The 21,162-nt window shown below is 37.8% G+C and overlaps 1 protein-coding gene across 1 annotated transcript in view; it reads left to right on the forward strand.

The window, feature by feature from the left end:
• TFB1M (transcription factor B1, mitochondrial) overlaps positions 1–21,162 on the forward strand; it is a 56,861-nt gene that overhangs the window by 11,903 nt on the left and 23,796 nt on the right. Inside the window, exons 3-5 of the mRNA XM_065888962.1 lie at positions 4,803–4,911; positions 6,260–6,411; positions 14,422–14,541. Of these exons, the coding sequence (XP_065745034.1) occupies positions 4,803–4,911; positions 6,260–6,411; positions 14,422–14,541 (381 nt within the window). The remainder of the gene's footprint in view (positions 1–4,802; positions 4,912–6,259; positions 6,412–14,421; positions 14,542–21,162) is intronic.

A 21,162-nucleotide genomic window follows, 5' to 3' on the forward strand; every position in this document is an offset into this window, starting at 1 on the left:
GCCTAACAGTTTTGTCCAGCCCTTATTTCAACAGTGTTTGGGTTCCTACTTTGTGGCAAGTTAGAAGGAAGGTAGTATCACTGGGCTGGGTAATTAATCTTTAGCCCACTGTACAGTGTTGGCTGCCATGAGCCCCTCACCATGAGAAGGTGGCATAAAACATACAAAATGGCTATTTGATACAGTTTTTCTCAAGGAATTGGTAATTGGGCATAAGTACCTTATAATTGGGTATAAGTTCTTTCCTCATCAAATTAGATCACCAGCAAACTATCTAGTTAGACCATAGCTACTTGCCCCCCACAGAAAGCATTCACTAAGACCTTGACTTGTTAGAGGAGAGAGATTTTTAGGTGACCATGTGAAGAATACTTTTGCATTTGTTTTCTCACTTTTATTAAAGGCATTCTCTGTTTGTTCCTTGTACCCTTTACAAAACTTAATACCAGAAAAACACATGATCTCTTGGAAACTGGGTATAATTACTTCCAATACTGAGTGAAAATGATATAATTCAGTATGTCAGCTGTGAGATCTAACATCTCCAGGATTGTTACGATGTAAAGCTCTCACGATTTACATGCATGTTTCTCCTATCGTGGTTTGGCTTTCTTTCTTCTTTTACAGCTTTATTTAATGAATATTTTTTACTCAAAGCTTACTCATGCCTCATTTTGGAAGAATATAGGATTGGAAACTAAAATAAAAATGATAGAATAATTTGAGTGTCTGTATAAATACCCATTTGGCTGTAATCAAGTGTGTGCATTCATAGCTGTGCCTTTGAGCACATTATGAGGCAACACCTCCAATGTTTTGAAGTGTTATTCTTGAAGGGTTGTAATAGTGATCTTTCCCACCCCTTCATCGTTCCCCAAACATCATTATGATGATGAAAACATTTTCCTCTATTAGTGGTTAGTTAGAAGGTCTTTCTATGTCATTGCTGAATATCATCAGGTGTTGAAATGGCTGCTGTCTGTAATCATGCTGTCGTTTCAGTTTGTATAGCATTTTCTTTTTTTTGGCCTCCATAATTGCTTCAGGGCCTTGCCATAAAACTGAACACCAGCATTCATTCCTTCTGCAGTGGGGAGTGGGAAAGGGGACGATTAAGCTACAGAGTGGTCCTGGAAACGGTAGACCTTTTAAAGGACAGGACGACTTGCTGTTTCACAGACTGACACTTAGGCCTGAAGGGGAATCCAAAAAAAAAAAGCAACTTTAAACTTAGAAAAGGAAGGTGAATGTGTATTATATCAGGTTTCTGGTATGCAGCTGTGTGTGTCAAGGTGGAAAAAATTAACACTTCATACTTGGTTATCAGAGCATGTAGATTAATGCCAAAAAGCCAAATTTACATTGTTTTAATCTTAATTACTGATTACTTCATTACTTTCTATATATTGACATGTGAAACATAAACTTTTAGTTCTGCCTCTTAGTTTTTGGTATGCTTATTTGTTTTAATTATGTGAAGCATAATTATAGAAAAATATTTTAAGTTCTTCATTGATGGTAAATGCTAACATTAAATACACAGTTTTTATACAGTAAGAACCTGTCCCATAGAGAGCTATCTCCTTTTTTATTTTTATGGTATATTGAGGTTATTATATTTTCTAAGATTAATTGTCTGGAACTCATCAGATTAAGTTTTAGCAAATCTTGGTAACTTAAAATAATCCATAAGTACATTAATATCAGAGGTACGCAATTATTTTTGCCGAACTACCATGGCTAAATGTATCAAAGCAGATGATTCCCAGACTTAAAATGTTTAGCCTCTAATTAGTATATGCATTTCAGCTATGCATTTCTCAACTTCTAATTGATTTATCAGTGAAATAAATCTTTGCAGGTTTCTGGACCCTACAAATTTTGGGAGCCCCAAATCTCACAGGCTAGGAGAGGAGTATTCCAGCTTCACAGAAAACTGAATGCCATTTGAGCATTCACTTATTCATCAAATATATATGAAGCACTACTGCGTACTATTGCAGCTGTAGGGGATATTAAGCTAGATAAGAAACAGGTGCCCTTAAGGGACCTATGTTGTTGCAGGGAAAAGAAACTTAAGTATACATAATTGTAATACACAGTGCTCTCAAGAAGCATGTGCAAGACACATTGCTGCCCCAAAGGTGTAAGTGATCTACAACTGGGTGCCCTGGTCCATGTCTCCTCTCTGGCTTCTGTGGTGGTGCTTTCATCCATCCTCAGTTGCCTCAGTTAGTGAAGAGGAGAGTTAGGAGAATTAGTTAGCTTTAATTGAGCTAGAGAAGAAGGTCCAAGGGATGCTCAGGGCAAAAGTTCCTTGAATTGGAGCCAAGGTTCTCTGAGCTCCGTGAGCTGAGATTTAATGTGGGTAGAGGGTTACCTCTTCCTTTGTAACCTACTTTAGATGTGTTTATTTTCATTGATTTTAGTCACTCCTGCATGTTGAGCTTTATAAGCTCAGGGATTGCATCTGTTTTTTTTGTTGTTTGTTTTTTAACTAAGGACTTAAAGAATCAAGCTTTGTGTTGGGTCCAGGGCACTTAACACAATGCAAATTTATAGATGGCTTAGCTGTAAGGCTCTTTTTAGTTAGGTGCCAGCACTTCAGTATTTTAAGAGCATTTCTTAAGATGTGATGCGAAGATGGATGAGATGGAGGGAAAAAAAAAGATTAAGGAAAGAGTACGTTTTTCCTTTATTTATTTTTCTTTTTTACTCAGAAAAACTGAAGGAAGAGGAAGGAAAGCAAATAGTGGAAGGTAGAAATAGGCTGAGAGGTAGCTTTTGTTAAAACATGCAGGGTGGGCTTCCCTGGTGGTGCAGTGGTTGAGAGTCCGCCTGCCGATGCAGGGGACACGGGTTCGTGCCCCGGTCCGGGAAGATCCCACATGCCGTGGAGCGGCTGGGCCCGTGAGCCATGGCCGCTGAGCCTGCGCTTCCGGAGCCTGTGCTCCGCAACGGGAGAGGCCACAACAGTAAGAGGCCCGCGTACCACAAAAAAAAAAAAAAACAAAAAACCATACAGGGTAATTCATTAGGTTGCAAGTGCCTGTGGATCAGAAGTACTTTAGGGGTACTCTGGTCAAGGAAGTGATTCAGACTCTGCCATGTACAGCTTGGCGACAACACATGACTTTCTGCTTGTTTGACTCTAGTCGTCGATTAAGTTAAAGATCTTGGTAATATGTAGAATCCTTTGTATATATTTAGGCTACAAAGATTTAGTTGAATTAAGTCCATCTCTCCTATGATTTGCTCCTAATTAATTCTCAGTATTTCATTATAATGTCCTTAGTCTCTAATTTATTTTTTATCAATAATTTTTAATTGAAGTATAGTTGGCTTACAATGTTGTGTTAATTTCTGTTGTACGGCAGACTGATTTGGTTATACATATATATACGTTCTTTTTTTATATTATTTTCCATTATGGTTTATCATAGAATATTGAATATAGTTCCCTGTGCTACACAGTAGGACCTTGGTGTTTATCCATCCTACGTATAATAGCTTGAATCTGCTAACCCCAAACTCTCAATCCTTCCATTCCCCACTCCCCCTTCCTCCCTTGGCAACCACCAGTCTGTTCTCTATGTCCGTGATTCTGTTTGTTTCAAGATAGGTTCATTTGTGTCATATTTTAGATTCTACATGTGTTACCATATGCTATTTGTCTTTTCCTTTCTGACTTCACTTAGTATGATAATCTCTAGTTGCATCAGTGTTGCTGCAAATGGCATTATTTCGTTCTTTTTTGTGGCTGAGTATAGTATTCCATTGTATATATGTACCACATCTTCTTTATCCATTCATCTGTCGATGGACATTTAGGTTGTTTCCATGTCTTGACTATTGTGAATAGTGCCACTGTGAACATTAGGGTGCATGTATCTTTTTGAATTATAGTTTTGTCTGAATATATGCTCAGGAGTGGGATTGCTGGGTCATATGGCAATTCTATTTTTAGTTTTCTAAGGAACCTCCGTACTGTTTTCCACATTGACTACACCAACTTACATTCCCACCAACAGTGTAGGAGGGTTCCCTTTTCTCTACACCCTCTCCGGCGTTTGTTATTTGTAGACTTTTTGATGATGGCCATTCTGACCGGTGTGAGGTGATACCTCATTGCAGTTTTGATTTGCATTTCTCTAATGATGAGCAGTGTTGAACATCTTTTCATGTGCCTATTGGCCATCTGTATGTGTTCTTTGGAGAAATGTCTGTTTAGGTCTTCTGCCCATTTTTTGATTGGGTTTTTTTGTTGTTGTTGAGTTGTATGAGCTGTTTGTATATTTTGGAAATTAAGCCCTTATGGGTCACATCGTTTGCAAATATTTTCTCCCATTCTGTAGGTTGTATTGTTTATGGTTTCCTCTGCTGTGCAAAAGCTTGTAAGTTTGATTAGGTCCCATTTGTTTATTTTTGGTTTTATTTCTGTTGCCTTGGGAGACTGCTTAGTCTGTAATTTAAAAAGACAGGTAAGAGTTGAGTTTTTGCTAAATCTGTACAGAAATACAAGTCATTCTGCGGGTCAGAATTAAGATAATGTATTACTTGTGATGTTATAAGCTATTGTTATACTAGTATCTGCCACTATCCCCAGTCATTCTTATGTGTTGAAAGTCAAACACCACAGTTGCCTGTTGGCAGTGGACACAGCATGGTATTAGTTCATTAATGATCATTCTTAGTCTCCTTTTCAGATTTATTTAACGATGCACAGACTTGAAGAAAAAAAAAATAGTTCTACTCTTCTCCAAAGTGTATGAGCTCATTTTATTGACCTTTTTGTAAACTAGATGCTTTCTGATGCAGCACCTGGAAAACTGAGAATTGTCCATGGAGATGTCTTGACATTTAAGTTAGAAAATGCTTTTCCAGAAAGTCTCAAAAGACAGTGGGAGGATGGTAAGTGACTTTGGGTTGGTTTTCTTATTTTCTTTTGTAATTATTTAGATCACAAATATTTATGTTATTTATTATACATTATAAATGTTTATTATATATTTATATTAAAAATTAAATGAATAGAATTAAATAGGTAATGCACATTGCAGTTTTTTTCTGCTTTTTCACTTTGTTCCAAAGTAAGATAAAGTAATTTGATTTTATAATTCTAATTTATTTACCCGATATTTTTCAGATACTTTGGGTTCTGTTCAAATAAACTTTCTATTTTTATGATACCATATAAGGATGGAATGAACTATAAAGTGTTACTTTTTCCAAGTGGTGAAAAAAGAAGTGTTTTAGTGAACCAAGCTGTACCCACACCTTTCTAACTTTATTTCCATTGTCTGTCACATTCAATGCCTAACCAAGGTGCTCTTCATTCACAAACAGTGTTTACTGGGTACCTGCTATGTGCCAGCTCCTTGGAATACATAGATAAATGGGGTGTGTTTCTTGCCCATAAAACCCCTCAGAACACCTGGAGGAGCGATTCTGGCATGCCCCCACGGCTGCCCCCCTCGTCTCTGGCCGCTGCACGCCAGGCTCCCACTGTCCTCTTCTCGGCACCAGCCTTCAGGTTTCTGCCTGCCCAGCCCGTCACAGACACAGTGACAACCGACCTAACTGCCTGCTTCAATCCATCTCAAGTTCCCTGGCATTAATCTGACTGTTACTCTCTTCTAGACTATTTCTCTGCTCCTGTCTTCCCGATACCAGGCGCTCCTATTCCTCCTTTTACATTGTTGGGAGCTTTCTCTAAGTATTCTTTGCTGGTGGTTATTTTTCCAGCCACATCTTACATGTTGTTTCTGAGCTGGGGGGAAGGGGTGGAATCTGCTGTTCCCATGCAGCAGGTTTGCCTGGATTGCTCCTCGCCTGTGGTTTCACTTACCATGTATATACTGCACACACTTAATCTTCATGTCCAGCCTGTATCCCCTGCCTAGGTATCTGACAGCTTCATCTGGGTGCCCCATAGGAACTTTGACCTCATCATGTCCAAAGCAAATGATCCTTTCCCTCAAACCAGTTCTTTTTCATATTTTTCCTAAGCCAAAACCTGAAGACTTTGACTGACTGAATAGTAATTAGGTAGGATTTTTTTCCCTTGATAATTCAAAGCGGATTGTGAGAAAACACGGCTTCTGAAGAATAAATGGACTGGAAAATACTCAGCCATATCTTTTTGTATATTTTTGTTTGATGCTGTTAATATCCAGTTTGATTTTACTCTTAGCTAAAATTGTATTCAGAATATATTGATGAAATAATCATTCCAAGTTTTTTTTCTTATGCCAAACAGATCCTCCAAATGTACATATTATTGGAAATCTGCCTTTTAGTGTATCAACTCCACTGATTATCAAATGGCTTGAAAATGTTTCTCATAGAAATGGACCTTTTGCTTATGGCAGAACCCAGATGACTTTGACTTTTCAAAAGGAAGTGGCAGAGGTAAGTTTTAACTTTTTCTGGCTATTTTATCATGTGATCAAATTACCAAATAAAAAGAATGTGATAATTTGGAGTTGAGAAAGGGAAGGCGGCTGCATGTCTTATTATTCAATAGATAGACTTTGATTCAGCTAATAAGCCTGCTAGGCATTCCCATGGCTGGAGTGTTCCAAGTTTGTCTCTCTAGAAAATAAACCCTTAGAGCAGATGAGAGCAGTTTTTGAAGTGCAGAGGTTTAAGGAGGGAATCTGTAGACTATAAGCATTTTTAAAAAAAGTCATTATGACATATAAATACAAACGAGTATATAATGTATATGCATGGCTTTGTGTACGTATGGCTTAATAAAAAGAACATATGAATCTCTACCACCCAAGTCAAGTTAATAATTAAATTATAAACATCTTTGACACCCTCTTCTATACCTCATTCTGATTACATCTCCTGTCCCCCACCTGCTACCAAGATAATCTATACCATGAGTTTGCGAATTATTATTCCCTGCATAGTTTATCGCATAGATTCTTATCTGTAGAATTAATATACTTTAGTTCTGTCCATTTTTTAACTTTATACAGGTGGGTTCATACAACGTGTATTCTTTTTATCCTGATCTGCTCATGTTCATAGCTGTAGTTTATTTGTACAGCTATTTACTACCCACTCTTTGACTATTTATCTGTCAGATTTATCTGTCCATTTTCCTGTTTCGGGACCCTGCATTAGTTTCAGTGTTTGATTATCACAACTGTCATGAACATTCCTATTTTGATGTCAACTGGTGCACATAGGCAAGATTTATTTAGGGTATAAACCTGAAAGTGGCAATGCTGGATCATTCTGCAGCTTTAAATTTACCACTCTTTTCTGCAGTGTCTAATCCGTTGTTAATTTTACTCAGTTTATTTTTCATTTCAGATATTGTATTTTTATCTCTAAAAGTTTCATTTGAGTCTTATTATATCTTCCCTTTCTCTCATTATGTTCATGCTTTCCTTGGCATCCTTATGCATATGTATAATATCTGTAATAGCTATTTTAAGATCTTTGCCTACTAATTTCATTACCTCTGTCATTTCTGTACTGTTCTACCAGTTGACTTTGCCCACCCTCTTTGCTATGTGTCCCGTTTTTCCGCTTCTTTGCAAGCCTGATAATTTTTGACAAGATACTGGATGTTCTGAGGTTTTTGGTTTTTTAATGTTGGGAATGCTTCTGGCATCTAGTGGATAGAGGTTAGGGATGCTGATAAACATCCTTCAGTGCACAGGACAGTCCCCCACAGCAAAGAATTACTCAGCACTAACCAGCCCAAAATGTCAATAACGCCACAGTTGGAAAAACTTTGTTTTAGATTATTTGGCTATAAAATCCATCACAAAAATTCGGACCCTTTTGTGTTTGTTAGAAACTCTAAGATGACATCCTCTTTTTCCTAAGGTCCTAGTCGTCTCCTCCTCGTGACTCTGTTCATTCTCTTCTGTTGGTTTGAATTGAGGCCATGCTAATAGTTCTTATTTTCTCAGCTTTTGGATTTGTCCTTGGTTTTTCTTTCTCAGCTGACAGATTATGGTATTTCTGTTCTTCAGTAACACAATAGAAATGCAAAATACTATGTACTCTGATTCTTTGGGGGGAAAGAGCAAAGGAACAGAGGCTGAAGAGGTGGGATAACATTTTCAATGACTGAGTGTCAGTTGTGCTTATTAATAATAGTGTTGCTTCCACTTAACCGTACGCAATTATTTTTCTTTAACAAAAAGTTGATTTTAGTATTAATATTGAGAAGAGTTTGTATTGAGTCTGTAATTAACGGAGTGCTTTGGAAGTGTAGATAACACTGCTCCTCTGACTGATTTTTGCAAGTGAAAGTTTCAGTGGGAGACTAAGCAGCATTGTCTTATGTAAACTCTGTTTGTTCTTGACACTGTCATATTTGTAATTTTGTATTTAGCCACAGAAAGCACTTTTAAACATTTGCTTGGCTTGGCTTTGTGAGTTACAGAACAGAAATGAGCATGTTCCTCTTAAGACTACAGGGTGTAAATTTAAGAATTCAGCTCACACATTATGAGGCGTGTAGACAGTTTAAAGTTAACAGCTCATAAAATAGAATCAGACTGTGTAGCAATAAATGAGACCTTAACAAATCTCATAGATGATGAAACTGAGGTTCCAAGTGGTTTAATGTCTTCCACAGGTTGTGGAGCTAGTTACAGGGAAAGCTGAACTTGAACACAGGTCATATGTTTTCTGCTGAAGTCTCGATGTTCACGTTCTTTCTGTGGCCAGACCTGTGGTCTTTTCTTTCTGGGTCCAGCATCAGCCTCTTCATCTCCTGCCATCTCCAGGGGACCCTGGCTGGTGAATGGTCACATCCCTGGCGGGGAGGAAATCACCTCTCCGTTAATTATCTAGTTCTCATCGTCCCTGGTGTTTGGCTGTGCAGCTTCTCAAGTATAAGCCTAATTTTTCTATTTGTACTTACAATTATTTTAGATGAATAGGAAAATAAATAACACTGTCCTTGTGAATTCTTGGACCCGTTGTTTTTCTTATATTCAATCAGAATTTTTTAAAAGCTTAAGGGTTAAGAGTTTTTCTTTTTACTGAAAAATTACCTGGTTTGATTCCCTGGGCTTTTGCTTTTCAAATCTATCCTGTGATGGAGTTTGAATTTTCATAGCTTTACCTGCAGTACATCTATCAAAGAAACATCAATTCATGTTTGAGTGGTTGATCGACTGTTTAACTCTTATGCTAGCGTTTAATGCAATCTTTTTGCAGAGCTTTCTGGTTTGTGGCTTGAATTTTTCCTTAATAAATTAGGGACAGGTATGTGTGCTGCTTTCTTCTAAGTTATAAGATGTGATTCACATATTTTCATCTCCACAGCCTGTGTGTGTATTTGCTACAAAGATTGGATGGGTTACACTGGATAGGTGTCTATCAGGACACCCCTTCCCCTGGCATAACTGGATACATAGCACTCTAGGTGAAATATATTGTACTTAAGTGTGTCTTTATAGCAAATTAGCTTACCACCCATGCCTCCCTGGTTTGCTTTTTGGTTAAAGTGATTTTTAAATTCTCTTCAGTGGGAACACACCTTTCAGATGTAAAGTAAAATACTGGAAGAAAATCCAGGATGAGATCATTTAAGTCTGGGCATTTCTTTTGGTTTATTTTCTAATTTTGTGATTATGTTCATGCTGCATTTTAGTTTTACACAACGGCTTTGAATGCTGCCGGTTTGCACAATGCATTTTAAAAATTTTGAATCTTATGCCAGTGGTAAAGTTCCTTTTTTCTTTATAAAGAACTAGAAATATTTTTGACCATTTGATCCATAAGCTTATTCTTTAACTTAAATCTGTACTTCCATTATTTGTCTTTGTTTTTGATTTTTTTTTTTTTTTTTTTTTGCGGTACGCGGGCCTCTCACTGTGGTGGCCTCTCCCGTTGCGGAGCAACAGGCTCCGGACGCGCAGGCTCAGTGGCCATGGCTCACGGGCCCAGCCGCTCCGCGGCATGTGGGATCCTCCCACACCGGGGCACGAACCCGTGTCCCCTGCATCGGCAGGCGGACTCTCAACCACTGCGCCACCAGGGAAGCCCTGTTTTTGATATTTGCATGAGAATATGTACAGTTCTCGGCTTTACATTTTAGAAGGGAAGAATTTATTTTGTTATATATACTGTAGCCACTCATCACTTGTCTTAACTTGACTTCCCGGTAATTTTAACTGTCCAAATACAGACAAGAGCCAGGTAATCTAAAGTAAAAAGGGTTGAGATGAGGGATGGCTTCTAAGTAACAAAATATGCTACAAAATCTACAGTTAACTTTGCCCATAGGAAATTTTCTCAGCATCTCAGATTAAAGCCTATTTTTAAATCTTACCTAAGGCAAAGCTTTTACAAGCCAAATTATGTGGTGTTCATGCCCACAGCTGGTTAGAAGCAGCAAAGTAAAAGGGACTATTAGAGTTTGACACGTGACAGTGAAGCAGGAAAGAGAAACACCCAGCACAGTAAATATATTGGGTTGGCCAAAAGATTCCTTCGGTTTTTAAGTAAAAATAAAAGACACATTTTTCATTTTTACCAAGAACTTTATTGAACAATGTACTCCACTACCTTCTGCCATTTTTCAGGCAACTTCACAATTCCATCTTCCCCAAACTTTTTCTTTTTGAGCAAAGAACTGTTCCAGGTGCCTTTTACAGTCTTCCAAGGAATTGAAATTTTTTCCATTAAGAGAATTTTGTAAAGACTGAAGTAATCGGAAATCCAAAGGTGCAATGCCTGGTGAATATGGCGGAGGAATCAGAACTTCCCAGCCAAGCTGTAACGGTTTTTGCCTGGTCATCGGAGAAACATGTGGTTTTGCATTGTCCTGATGGAAGATTATGCATTTTCTGTTGACTAATTCCGGACGCTTTTCATTGAGCACTGCTCTCAGTTGGTCTAATTGGGAGCAGTACATGTTGGAATTAATCGTCTAGTTTTCTGGAAGGAGCCCACAATAGAGGACTCCCTTCCATTCCCACCATGTACACGACATCACCTTCTTTGGATGAAGACCAGCCTTTGGAGTGGTGATGGTTCATTTTGTTTGCCCCACAATCTCTTCCATTCCACATTATTGTGCAGTATCTACGTTTCATCACCCACCACAATTTGTTTTAAAAACGGAGCATTTTCATTACATTTAAATAGAGAATTGCATGCGGAAATACAGTCAAGGTTTTTTTCACTTAACTTATGTGGTACCCAAACAACAAAGCGTTGAATATAACCAAGCTGGTGCAAATGATTTTCAGCACTTCATTTGTATATGTTGAGTTCGTTGGCTAGCTCCTGGGTGGTATAATGTTGCGTTCTCAATTAATTTCTCGATTTGGTCGCTATCAACTTCAGCTGGTCTGCCTGACTGTGGAGCATCGTCCAGCGAGAAATCTCCAGCACGAAACTTCACAGACCACTTTTGACACATTCGATCAGTCACAGCACCTTCTCCATACACTGGCACGAATCTTTTTTTTGCGTTTCAGTTCCGTTTTTACCTTTCTTGAAATAATAAAGCATAATATTCAGAAAATGTCGCTTTTTTTCTTGAATCTTCAATACTAAAATGGCTACACAAAAATTTACCAGTTTTGATAAGGTTTTTTCAATGCACGCTGATACGACAGCTATCACAATCTAACAAATCTGTTTCGAATGCAGTTAAAGACAGCTGAGTGCTACTAGAGCTATCTTGCGGGGGTGCCGGGGGGGGGACAAATGAACTTTTTGGCCAACCCAGTGACTCAGAAAGCGCTCCGTCTTTGACTGTTTAGTAGTACGGCACAGCACAGGCATACCTGGCCCCAGGATTATTCCAGTAATTGTTGGTATTTGTAATGTTGACTCTATCATTCAAAAGAGATTTAGAATGTCCAGGGAGTTCTAAGAACATAGAGAAGCAGGCTACATTTTAGAAAAATAAGTATGCCTAATTGTTTTATCCACCACTCAGCTTTGTCCAATCTTAATATACTGCCATATTTTTCATATCTTTTTAAGAAATGAAGTAGATATGTTTGGAGCCCTCTTCTATCCCCCTTTTCCCTCCTATGAATTGAACTGTCTTAAAATTGATATCATGCCCATGAACATGTTTTGCTTGCTCTACAGATATAAATAGATAGATATACACATGCACATAGAGAGTAAACAATAAATAATCTTTTGAAGTTATGAGGTGAGTGGAGTCATACTGTACATATTTTCTGTCAATTATTGTTTACTCTATTTGGGATTTATGTTGGTGTCTCTTGTTATTCATTGTAACTATTATTTAGCATTCCATTGTCAAAATTACCACAGTTTAATTATTCACCTATTGATGGACCTTTATATTTTTCCACTTTTTTTTGGATCCTACGTATAATGTTGCAGTGAATATCCCTGTACATATCTCCCTGTGAAGCAGGTCTCTAGGATATATTCATAAAGGTAGACCTAAAGGATCATCAGGGTTTACCCAACTTTAGCTTTGCTATATATATTGCCAGATCATAGGCCACAGTGCTTGTGCCAATTTCGCGTCTCACTAGCGGCGTATGGGAATTCCTGCTGCTCCGTATTGTTGCCAGTATTAGGTTCTGTCAGGTTCTTTTTCTGTTGTTTAAATTTTGTTCATTTCATGAATATGAAACTGTATCTCATACGGTTTTAATGTGCAGGTCCCTAATCTGTAATTTACTTACACATAGTTTATGGTTATGGTTCATTGGGGTTGCTCTTACCATATTTCTCATCATATTTTCTATTAGTTGTTTATCTTTTGATTATGGAGCTATAGGAGTTCTTCTGAGCACTAATCCTTTGTCAGATATCAGTTTCAAATACCTTGTCTCAGTCTGTGCCTTACCTTTATAGTGTTTTTATTACACAGAAGTTTTTAATTTAAATAGAACAAAATACATCAGTCTTTTCTTGCTTCTGCTTTTTCATTATGAAGAAATTCTTCCTTACCATGGGGGTCATAGATATTTACTTACAAAAATTAAAAATTTTTCACTTCCTGTTAATTCACTTGGAATTTATTTTTGGTTGTGATGTGAGATATGGACCTCCATTGTCCTCCTTGTAGATTCCTGTTTACAACAGTATCGCTGAAGGATCCTTCCTTTTCCCACTGGCAGCTGCTACCTCACATCTGTCACAGTTCAAATGTCCACATGTGCTTGGGTCTCTTTCTAAGGTTTTTGTTCCATTGGTCTGTTTGTACCTCTAGCAATACCGTACTGCCTTAATTTTGATATCTGGCAAGGCGAGTCCCCCCCACCTCATCTCCACACAGCAGCCTCTGCCCCCTGTTCCCCCAGTTCCTGATGTTCTTCTGGAGTATCCTGGCTGTCTTGGCCCTTTGCTTTTTCATATGAAATTTATATGGAATTTAAAGTTCTTTCTAAAAATCCTTTTCGGTTATTGGCTGAAATTGTATTTATGAGTTAATTTGAATATACCTAATGTTAAAATAAAAATGTTTGGGGCTTCCCTGGTGGCGCAGTGGTTGAGAGTCCGCCTGCCGATGCAGGGGACACGGGTTCGTGCCCTGGTCCGGGAAGATCCCACATGCCGCAGAGCAGCTGGGCCTGTGAGCCATGGCCGCTGAGCCTGCGTGTCCGGAGCCTGTGCTCCGCAACGGGAGAGGCCACAACAGTGAGAGGCCCACGTACCGCAAAAAAAAAAAAAAAAAAAAAAAGTTTGGGTGCTTAAAAGAATAAATTCCTAGTTTTTTGTAAAAATTAGTTGCAAAAACAGCCAATTCTTCAATAGTTCTGAATATTCAAGGTTTTATTACATTTAAGTAAAGAAAAGCACACCACTGAAAATGTTCATGCAGATATTGGGGTAGTTCATAAAATTAAAGCATCTTGGGGCTTCCCTGGTGGTGCAGTGGTTGAGAGTCCGCCTGCCGATGCAGGGGACACGGGTTCGTGCCCTGGCCCGGGAGGATCCCACATGCCGCGGAGCGGCTGTGCCCGTGAGCCATGGCCGCTGGGCCTGCGCGTCCGGAGCCTGTTGCTCCGCAACGGGAGAGGCCACAGCGGTGAGAGGCCCGCGTACCGCAAAAACAAAAACAAAAACAAAAACAAAAACAAAAAAATTAAAGCATCTTTAGCTCTTCATTATTCTTGCTAACTTTTTCATTTATCAGTACTTATGGATTACTTGTTTCATACAGTATCTTCTACATAATATAACAGTGGTTTGAAAATCCCAACAGCCAGTGGTAGGGAAGTTTTCTTATATGATTTTTTCGAGTGCACGGTATATGATATAATTCACGCTTCTTAGATGTACCTCAGTTAGTACTGGAGGAAAATATTCTCCATGTTGGCTTTGTATCATGTCAGATAGCCTATGCTTTTAAAATTTATCTCAGAAAATCTACCTAGTGCTCATAGATAATGAATGAATTACTTGCTAAAATTCCTTTGTGTCCTTGTGCAGAGACTTACAGCCAGTACAGGAAGCAAGCAGCGTAGTCGCCTCTCCATCATGGCCCAGTACCTCTGCGACGTTCAGCACATCTTGACAATTCCAGGTCAGGCTTTCATCCCCAAACCGGAGGTGAGTTTCTTTTTGTTTGTTTTAGCATACCAGAATTAGGATTTTAATTGTAATCTTTGCTCCTGTGAGGATATGTCATAGGAAATTATCTCTAGAATCTGATCTTATATGCACACCGTACCACACCTTTTTCTTTACCTCTCCTAAATGAGAATCATAAACATCACAGTATGAATAGTTCTTATTCTAATTTTTCTTCTCCTTCTATAGTGTGACCAAATGTCTAGGTTTATCCATGTTGCCCTGGTGGTGCTATTATCATTATTATTATTATCCCCTTTTACCCTTAAAAGTATCCCAGTATTTAAGATGAGTTATATGGTCACCCAATACTCAAAAAAAGAAATCAGTATTTCTTTGTGATTTCTGATGGAGACTTCTAGCTAAAGTTACATCAAACATTATCTGTTTATTTTTATTGAAATATATTTGACATTTAACATTGTATAAATTTAAGGTATACAACACGTTAACTTGGTACATTTATATGTTGTAATATAGTTGCCATTGTAGCAATAATTGGCACCTCTATCTTATTACATAATTATCCTTTCTTTTGGTAGTTGAAATAATTAAGTTCTAGTCTCTTAGCAAGTTTTATTATACTACAATATTGTTTATATTTACTGTGCATTATATCTCTAGGGTTTATTTACGACTCATTGTAAGTTTGTACCTTTAAACAGCTTCCTGTCCCCCCCTCCCCTGGTAACCACCATTTCACAAGTCTGGCTTTTTAAAATTCCACATGTAAGTGATAACATACAGTACTTGTCTTTCTGTCTGACTTATCTCACTTAGCATAATGTGCTCAAGGTCCAGCTGTGTTGTCACAGATTGTTGTGTTGTCAGGGTGTCCTCCTTTCTTATGACTGAATAATATTCCATAATATATGTATATAAAATATACACCACATTTTCTTTATCCGTTCATCTATCGATGGACATTTAGGTTAGCTTCCCTGTCTGGCTATTGTACATAATGCTGCAATTAATACAGAGGTGCATGTATCTTTTTGAGTTAGTGGTTTCATTTTCTTCAGATAAATACCCAGAAGTTGAATTGCTGGATCCTATGGTAGATCTGTTTTTAATTTTGCCAGGATACTCCATACCATTTTCCGTAGTGGCTGCACCAACTTACATTCCCACCAGCAGTGCACAAGGGTTCCCTTTTCTCCACATCCTCACCAGCACTTACCTCTTACCTTCTTGATCGCCATTCTAACAGGTGTGAGGTGATATCTCATTGTGATTTTCATTAGTATTGCCCTGATGATTAGTGATGTCGAGCATTTTTTCATGTACCTGTTGGCCATTGGGTTATCTTCTTTGGAAAAAAGTCTATTTAGTTTTTCTGCCCATCTTTTAATCAGATTATTTGGGGTTTTGTTGTCATTGAGTAGTAGGAGTTCTTTTTATATTTTGGGTATTAACTCCTTATCCAGTATATGATTTGTAAAATTTTTTTCTCATTCTGTAGTTTGTCTTTTCATTTTGTGAAGTGTTACTTTTGCTATGCAGAAGCTCTTAAGTTTGTGGTCCCTTCTGTTGATTTTTGCTTTTGTTCTATGTGTTTTTGTTGTTATATCCAAAAAAAATCATTGCCAGGACCAAGTGGAGGAGTTTACTTCCTACTCTTTTTTTCTGGGAGTTGTGTAGTGTCAGATCTTGTGTTTAAGTGTTTGATCCTAGAAAGGAGTCCAGTTTCACTGCGTGTGTTTATCCGGTTTTCCCAACACCATTCATTGAAGAAACTATGCTTTCCCCATTGGGTGCTCTTGGCTCCCTTGTCAAATATTAGTTGATCATATAAGCAAGGGTTTAATTCTGGGCTCTCTATCCTGTTCATTGGTCTATGCGTCTGTTTTTGTGCCAGTAACATTACTGTTTTTTGTTTTGTTCTGTCTTGTTTTTACTGTAGCTTTGTAGTATAGTTTGTAATCGGGAAGTATGATATCTCAGAAAGTGTGATACCTCCAGCTTTGTTTTTTTCCTCAGTATTGCTTTGGCTATTCAGGGACATCTGTGGTTCCATACAAATTTTAGAATTCTTTTTTCTGTTTCTGTAAAGAATGGCATTGGTATTTTCATGGGGATTGCATTGAATCTATAGATGGCTTTGGGTAGGATGGACATTGTAATAATATTCATTTTTCAAATCCATGAATATAAGATGTCTCCATTTGTGTTTTCTTTGATATCTTTCAGCAAAGTCTTGTAGTTTTCACTGTATAGGTCTTTCACTTCTTGATTAAATTTATTCCTAAGTATTTTATTGTTTTTGATGATATTGTGAATGGATAGTTCTGTTTCTTTTCAGATGTTTCATCCTTAGTATATAAAAATGCAGTTGATTTCTGTATGTTGATTTTTGTGTCTTGCAACTTTACTGAAATTGTTGATTACTTCCAAGAGTTTTTTGGTTGAGTCTTTGGGATTTTCTCTGTACAAAATCATATCATCTGCAAATAGTGACAGTTTTACTCCTTCTTTCCCAATTTGGATGCCTTTTCTTTGTCTTGTCTAATCACTCTAGCTAGGACTTCCAATATTCTTAAATAAATAAGAGTGGTGATAGTGGGCATCCTTGTCTTGTTCCTGATCTTAGAGGAAAAGCTTTCAGGTTTTCTCCACTGAGTGTAATGTTAGCTGTGCATTTGTTGTTTGTGGTCTTTATTCTGTGGAACTATGTTCCTTCTGTATCCAATCTACTGAAAGTTTTCATCAGGAAAGGTTGTTGTAATTGTCAAATGCTGTTTCTGCATCTAGTAAGGTGATCATGTGATTTTTATCTTTCATTTTATTAGTGTGATGTATTACATTTTTTGATTTGTGTATGTTGAACCATCCTTACATCTCAGGGATAAATCCCACTTGGTCATGGTGCATGATCCTTTTTATGTGTTCTTGAATTTGGCTTACTAATATTTTGTTGAGAATTTTTGCATATGTATTCATTAGGGGTATTGGTCTATGGTTTCCTTGTGGTATCCTTATCTGGCTTTGGTTTCAAAGTAATGCTGGCCTCATAGAATGAATTTGGAAGTATTCCCTCCTCCTCTGTTTTTGGAAGAGTTTGAGAGGATTGGTGTTAATTCTTCTTTGAATGGTAGAATTTTCAAGTGAAGACATCTGGTCCTGGGGTTTTCTGTTTTGGGAGGTTTTTGATTACTGATTCAACCTCTTTGCTCACTATTGGTCTGTTCAGATTTTGTTTCTTCGTGGTTCAGTCTTGATAGGTTGTGTGTTTCTAAGAACTTATCCATTTCCTCTAGGTTGTCTAATTTGTTGGCATATAGTTTTTCATAATAGTCTTGTATGGTTCTATGTATTTCTGTAGTCTCCGTTGTAATGTCTCCTTTTTCGTTTCTAATTTTATTTATTTGAGTCTTCTCTTTTTATCTTAGTCTGGCTAAAGGTTTGTCCATTTTTTTAATCTTTTCAAAGAACCAGCTCTTGGTTTTGTTGATTCTTTTGTTGTTTTTCTGGGCTTCATTTCATTTATTTCCAGTCTGATCTTTATTATTTCCTTTCTTTTGCTAGCTTTGTTCTTTTTCTAATTCCTCGAGGTATAAAGTTAGGTTATTTGAGATCTTTCTAATTTCTTAATATATGCATTTATTGCTGTAAACGTCTCAGAACTGCTTTTGCTGCATTCCATAGGTTTTAATATGTTGTATTTTCATTTGTTATTCGAGATAATTTTTTATTTCTCTTTTGATTTCTTCTCTGACCCATTGGTTGTTCAGAAGTGTGTTTAGTTTCCACGTATTTTTAGATCTTCCAGCTTTCCTCTCGCTGATTTCTAGTTTTATACCATTGTGGTCAGAAAAGATAGTTGGTGTGATTTTCATCTTCTTTAATTTTCTGAGATTTGTCTCATGCCCTGTCATGTGATCTATACTTGAAAACGTTCCATGTGCCCTCGAGAAGGATGTGTATTTTGCTCCTGTTGAGTGGAATGTTCTTTATATGTTTACGTCCGTTTGTTCTAGAGTATGGTTTCCAGCATTTCCTTGTTGATTTTCTGTCTGGATGAGCTTTCCATTGCTGACAGTGGCATATTATTGCATTGTTGTCTATCTCTCCCTTTGGATATGTTAGTACAGTAAGTCCCCTACATACGAATGAGTTCCATTCCGAGAGTGTGTCCTTAAGTCCAATTTTTCCTAAGTCCAACAAAGCCTAGGTACCCACCTAACACAATCGGCTCTATGGTACTGTACTGTAATAGGTTTATAATAATTTTCACACAAATAATACATTAAAAAACCCACAAAAATTTTAAAAAACACTTTTAGTCTTACAGTACCTTGCAAAGTACAGTAGTACAGCACAACAGCTGGCACACAGGGGCACGTTCACATCTTTGAAAGTTTGCAACTTGAAGGTTTGTATGTATTTGCTTAATATATTTCAGTGCTCCAATGTTGAGTGTATATATATTTACCATTATTATATCAATATCTTCAAGATGTACTGACCCTTTTTTTTTTTTTTTTTGCGGTATGCGGGCCTCTCACTGTTGTGGCCTCTCCCGTTGCGGAGCACAGGCTCCGGACGCACAGGCCCAGCGGCCATGGCTCACGGGCCCAGCCGCTCCGCAGCGTGTGGGATCTTCCCGGACCCGGGCACGAACCCGTGTCCCCTGCATCGGCAGGTGGACTCTCAACCACTGCGCCACCAGGGAAGCCCCGTACTGACCCTTTTATCATTACATAACAACCTTGTTTGTCTCTTGTTATCATTTTTTGGCTTGAAGTCTATTTTGTCTGATACAAGTGTGGCTCTACCCAGTTTCTTTTGGTTTCTACTTCCATTCCTTCACTTTGAGCCTATGTGTGTCTTTAGAGCCGAAATGAGCTTCCTATAGGCAGCATACAGTTGGGTTTTGGTTTTTTAATCCATGCAGTCACTGTGTACCTTTTGATTGGTGAATGCAGTCCATTTGTATTTAGAGTGATTATTGACATACAAGGGTTTACTGCTGCCATCTTACCATTTGCCTTCTGGTTGTTTTGTATCACCATTGTTTCTTTTGCCTCTCTGTTTCTGTCTGCCTTTCTAATGTGGTGGGTTTCCATGGTCATTTGCTCAGTCTTCCCTTTTTTATCTTTCATGACTCTACTATCGAGTTTGGCTTTGTGGTTGCCATGTGGCTTACGTAAAACATCTCAGAAACAAGACACTTCTTTTTATGCTGATAGCACCTTATCTTCGTCTATAAAGTTTCCATCCTTTCACTCTTCCTCTTTTATATCTTCGATATCTCACTTTTTATGCTGTGGATTCACAGAGAAATTGTAATAGCTATAGTTCTCCTTAATATTCTTTTCCTTAAGCCTTTATGCTGTAATTGTGGTTAACACACCATTCTAATATAAAGTTTTCTAATTCTGTTTTTCACCTTTGCAAGAGTATTGTGCGCTTTCTTTTGTTGCTTTAATGTCGTTATTAGTGTCTTTTTATTTTAGCTTGAAGAATTCCTTTGCAGCATTTCTTGCAAGGCAGACCTAGTGGTGAACTCCCTCAGTTTTTGTTTGTCTGGGAAAGCCTTTATTTGTTCATTATACTTGAAGGATAACTTTGCTGGATAAAGTATTCTTGGCTGGCAGTTTTTATCTTTCAACACTTTGAATATGTCATTATTCCATTCTCTCCTGGCCTGTAGTGTTTCTGCTGATAGCCTAGTGGCATTCCTTTGTAGGTTACTTCCCCCCCCCCCCCCCCACCGCTGCATTTAAGGTTCTTTCTCTATCATTGATTTTTGACAGTTTCATTATAATGTATCTTGGGTAAGGTCTTTTTGCATTGAGGTGATAGGGTATTCTATTAGTTTCTTGGACATGTATGCTTAATTCTTTCCCCAGGTTTGAGAGGTTCTCAGCAATTAATTCTCTAAATACATTCTCTGCTCTCTTCTCCTTTAGGAAGACCGATTATTCTTATATTTGTTTTTCTCATCACATCTGATAGCTCTCCTAGGATTTCTTCACTTTTTAAAAACCTTAGTTCTCACCCCTGAGTCATTTCTAAATTCCTGTCTTCCAAGTTGCTAATTCTTTCTTTGGTCTGATCTGCCCTATTTCTTAAGCTCTCTAATGTATTTTTCATATCATTCATTGAATTCTTCAGCTCCAGAATTTGGTTCTTTTTTAAAATTTCAATCTCTCTGGTACATAACTCCTTCTTTTTGCTCATTTTGTTCCTGAGGTCATCGAATCGCCTTTCTCAGTTTATCTGTAGCTCACTGAATTTCATCGTAGCAGCTATTCTGAATTCTTTGTAAGTTAGATTACAGTATTCTGTGCCTTTGAGTTTAGTTACTGGAGAATTATCATTTTCTTTTTGTGAATGCCATATTACCAGTTTTTCATCGTGTTTGATGAATTGTGCCTCTGCCATCTCATTTGAAGTAGCACACTTAGTTTTACTTTTGTTAAAATAAGACTGGCAAATAGAAACCCTTCTTTTGTTTTCCAGAAGGTGGCGCTATAGCTCAAGTTTTTGGTTTCTCTTGACCTGATCTGGCTTTGGGGCTGCACTCTGAAGGGGGTGTTAAAAAAAAAAAAAAAAAAGTTCGGCAGAAAAAGTCGGTGGCAGAGCGGCGGAAGGTTT

Source organism: Phocoena phocoena, chromosome 12 (genome assembly GCF_963924675.1).
Source record: "Phocoena phocoena chromosome 12, mPhoPho1.1, whole genome shotgun sequence".
In the NCBI taxonomy this organism is placed as follows: Eukaryota; Metazoa; Chordata; class Mammalia; order Artiodactyla; family Phocoenidae; genus Phocoena; species Phocoena phocoena.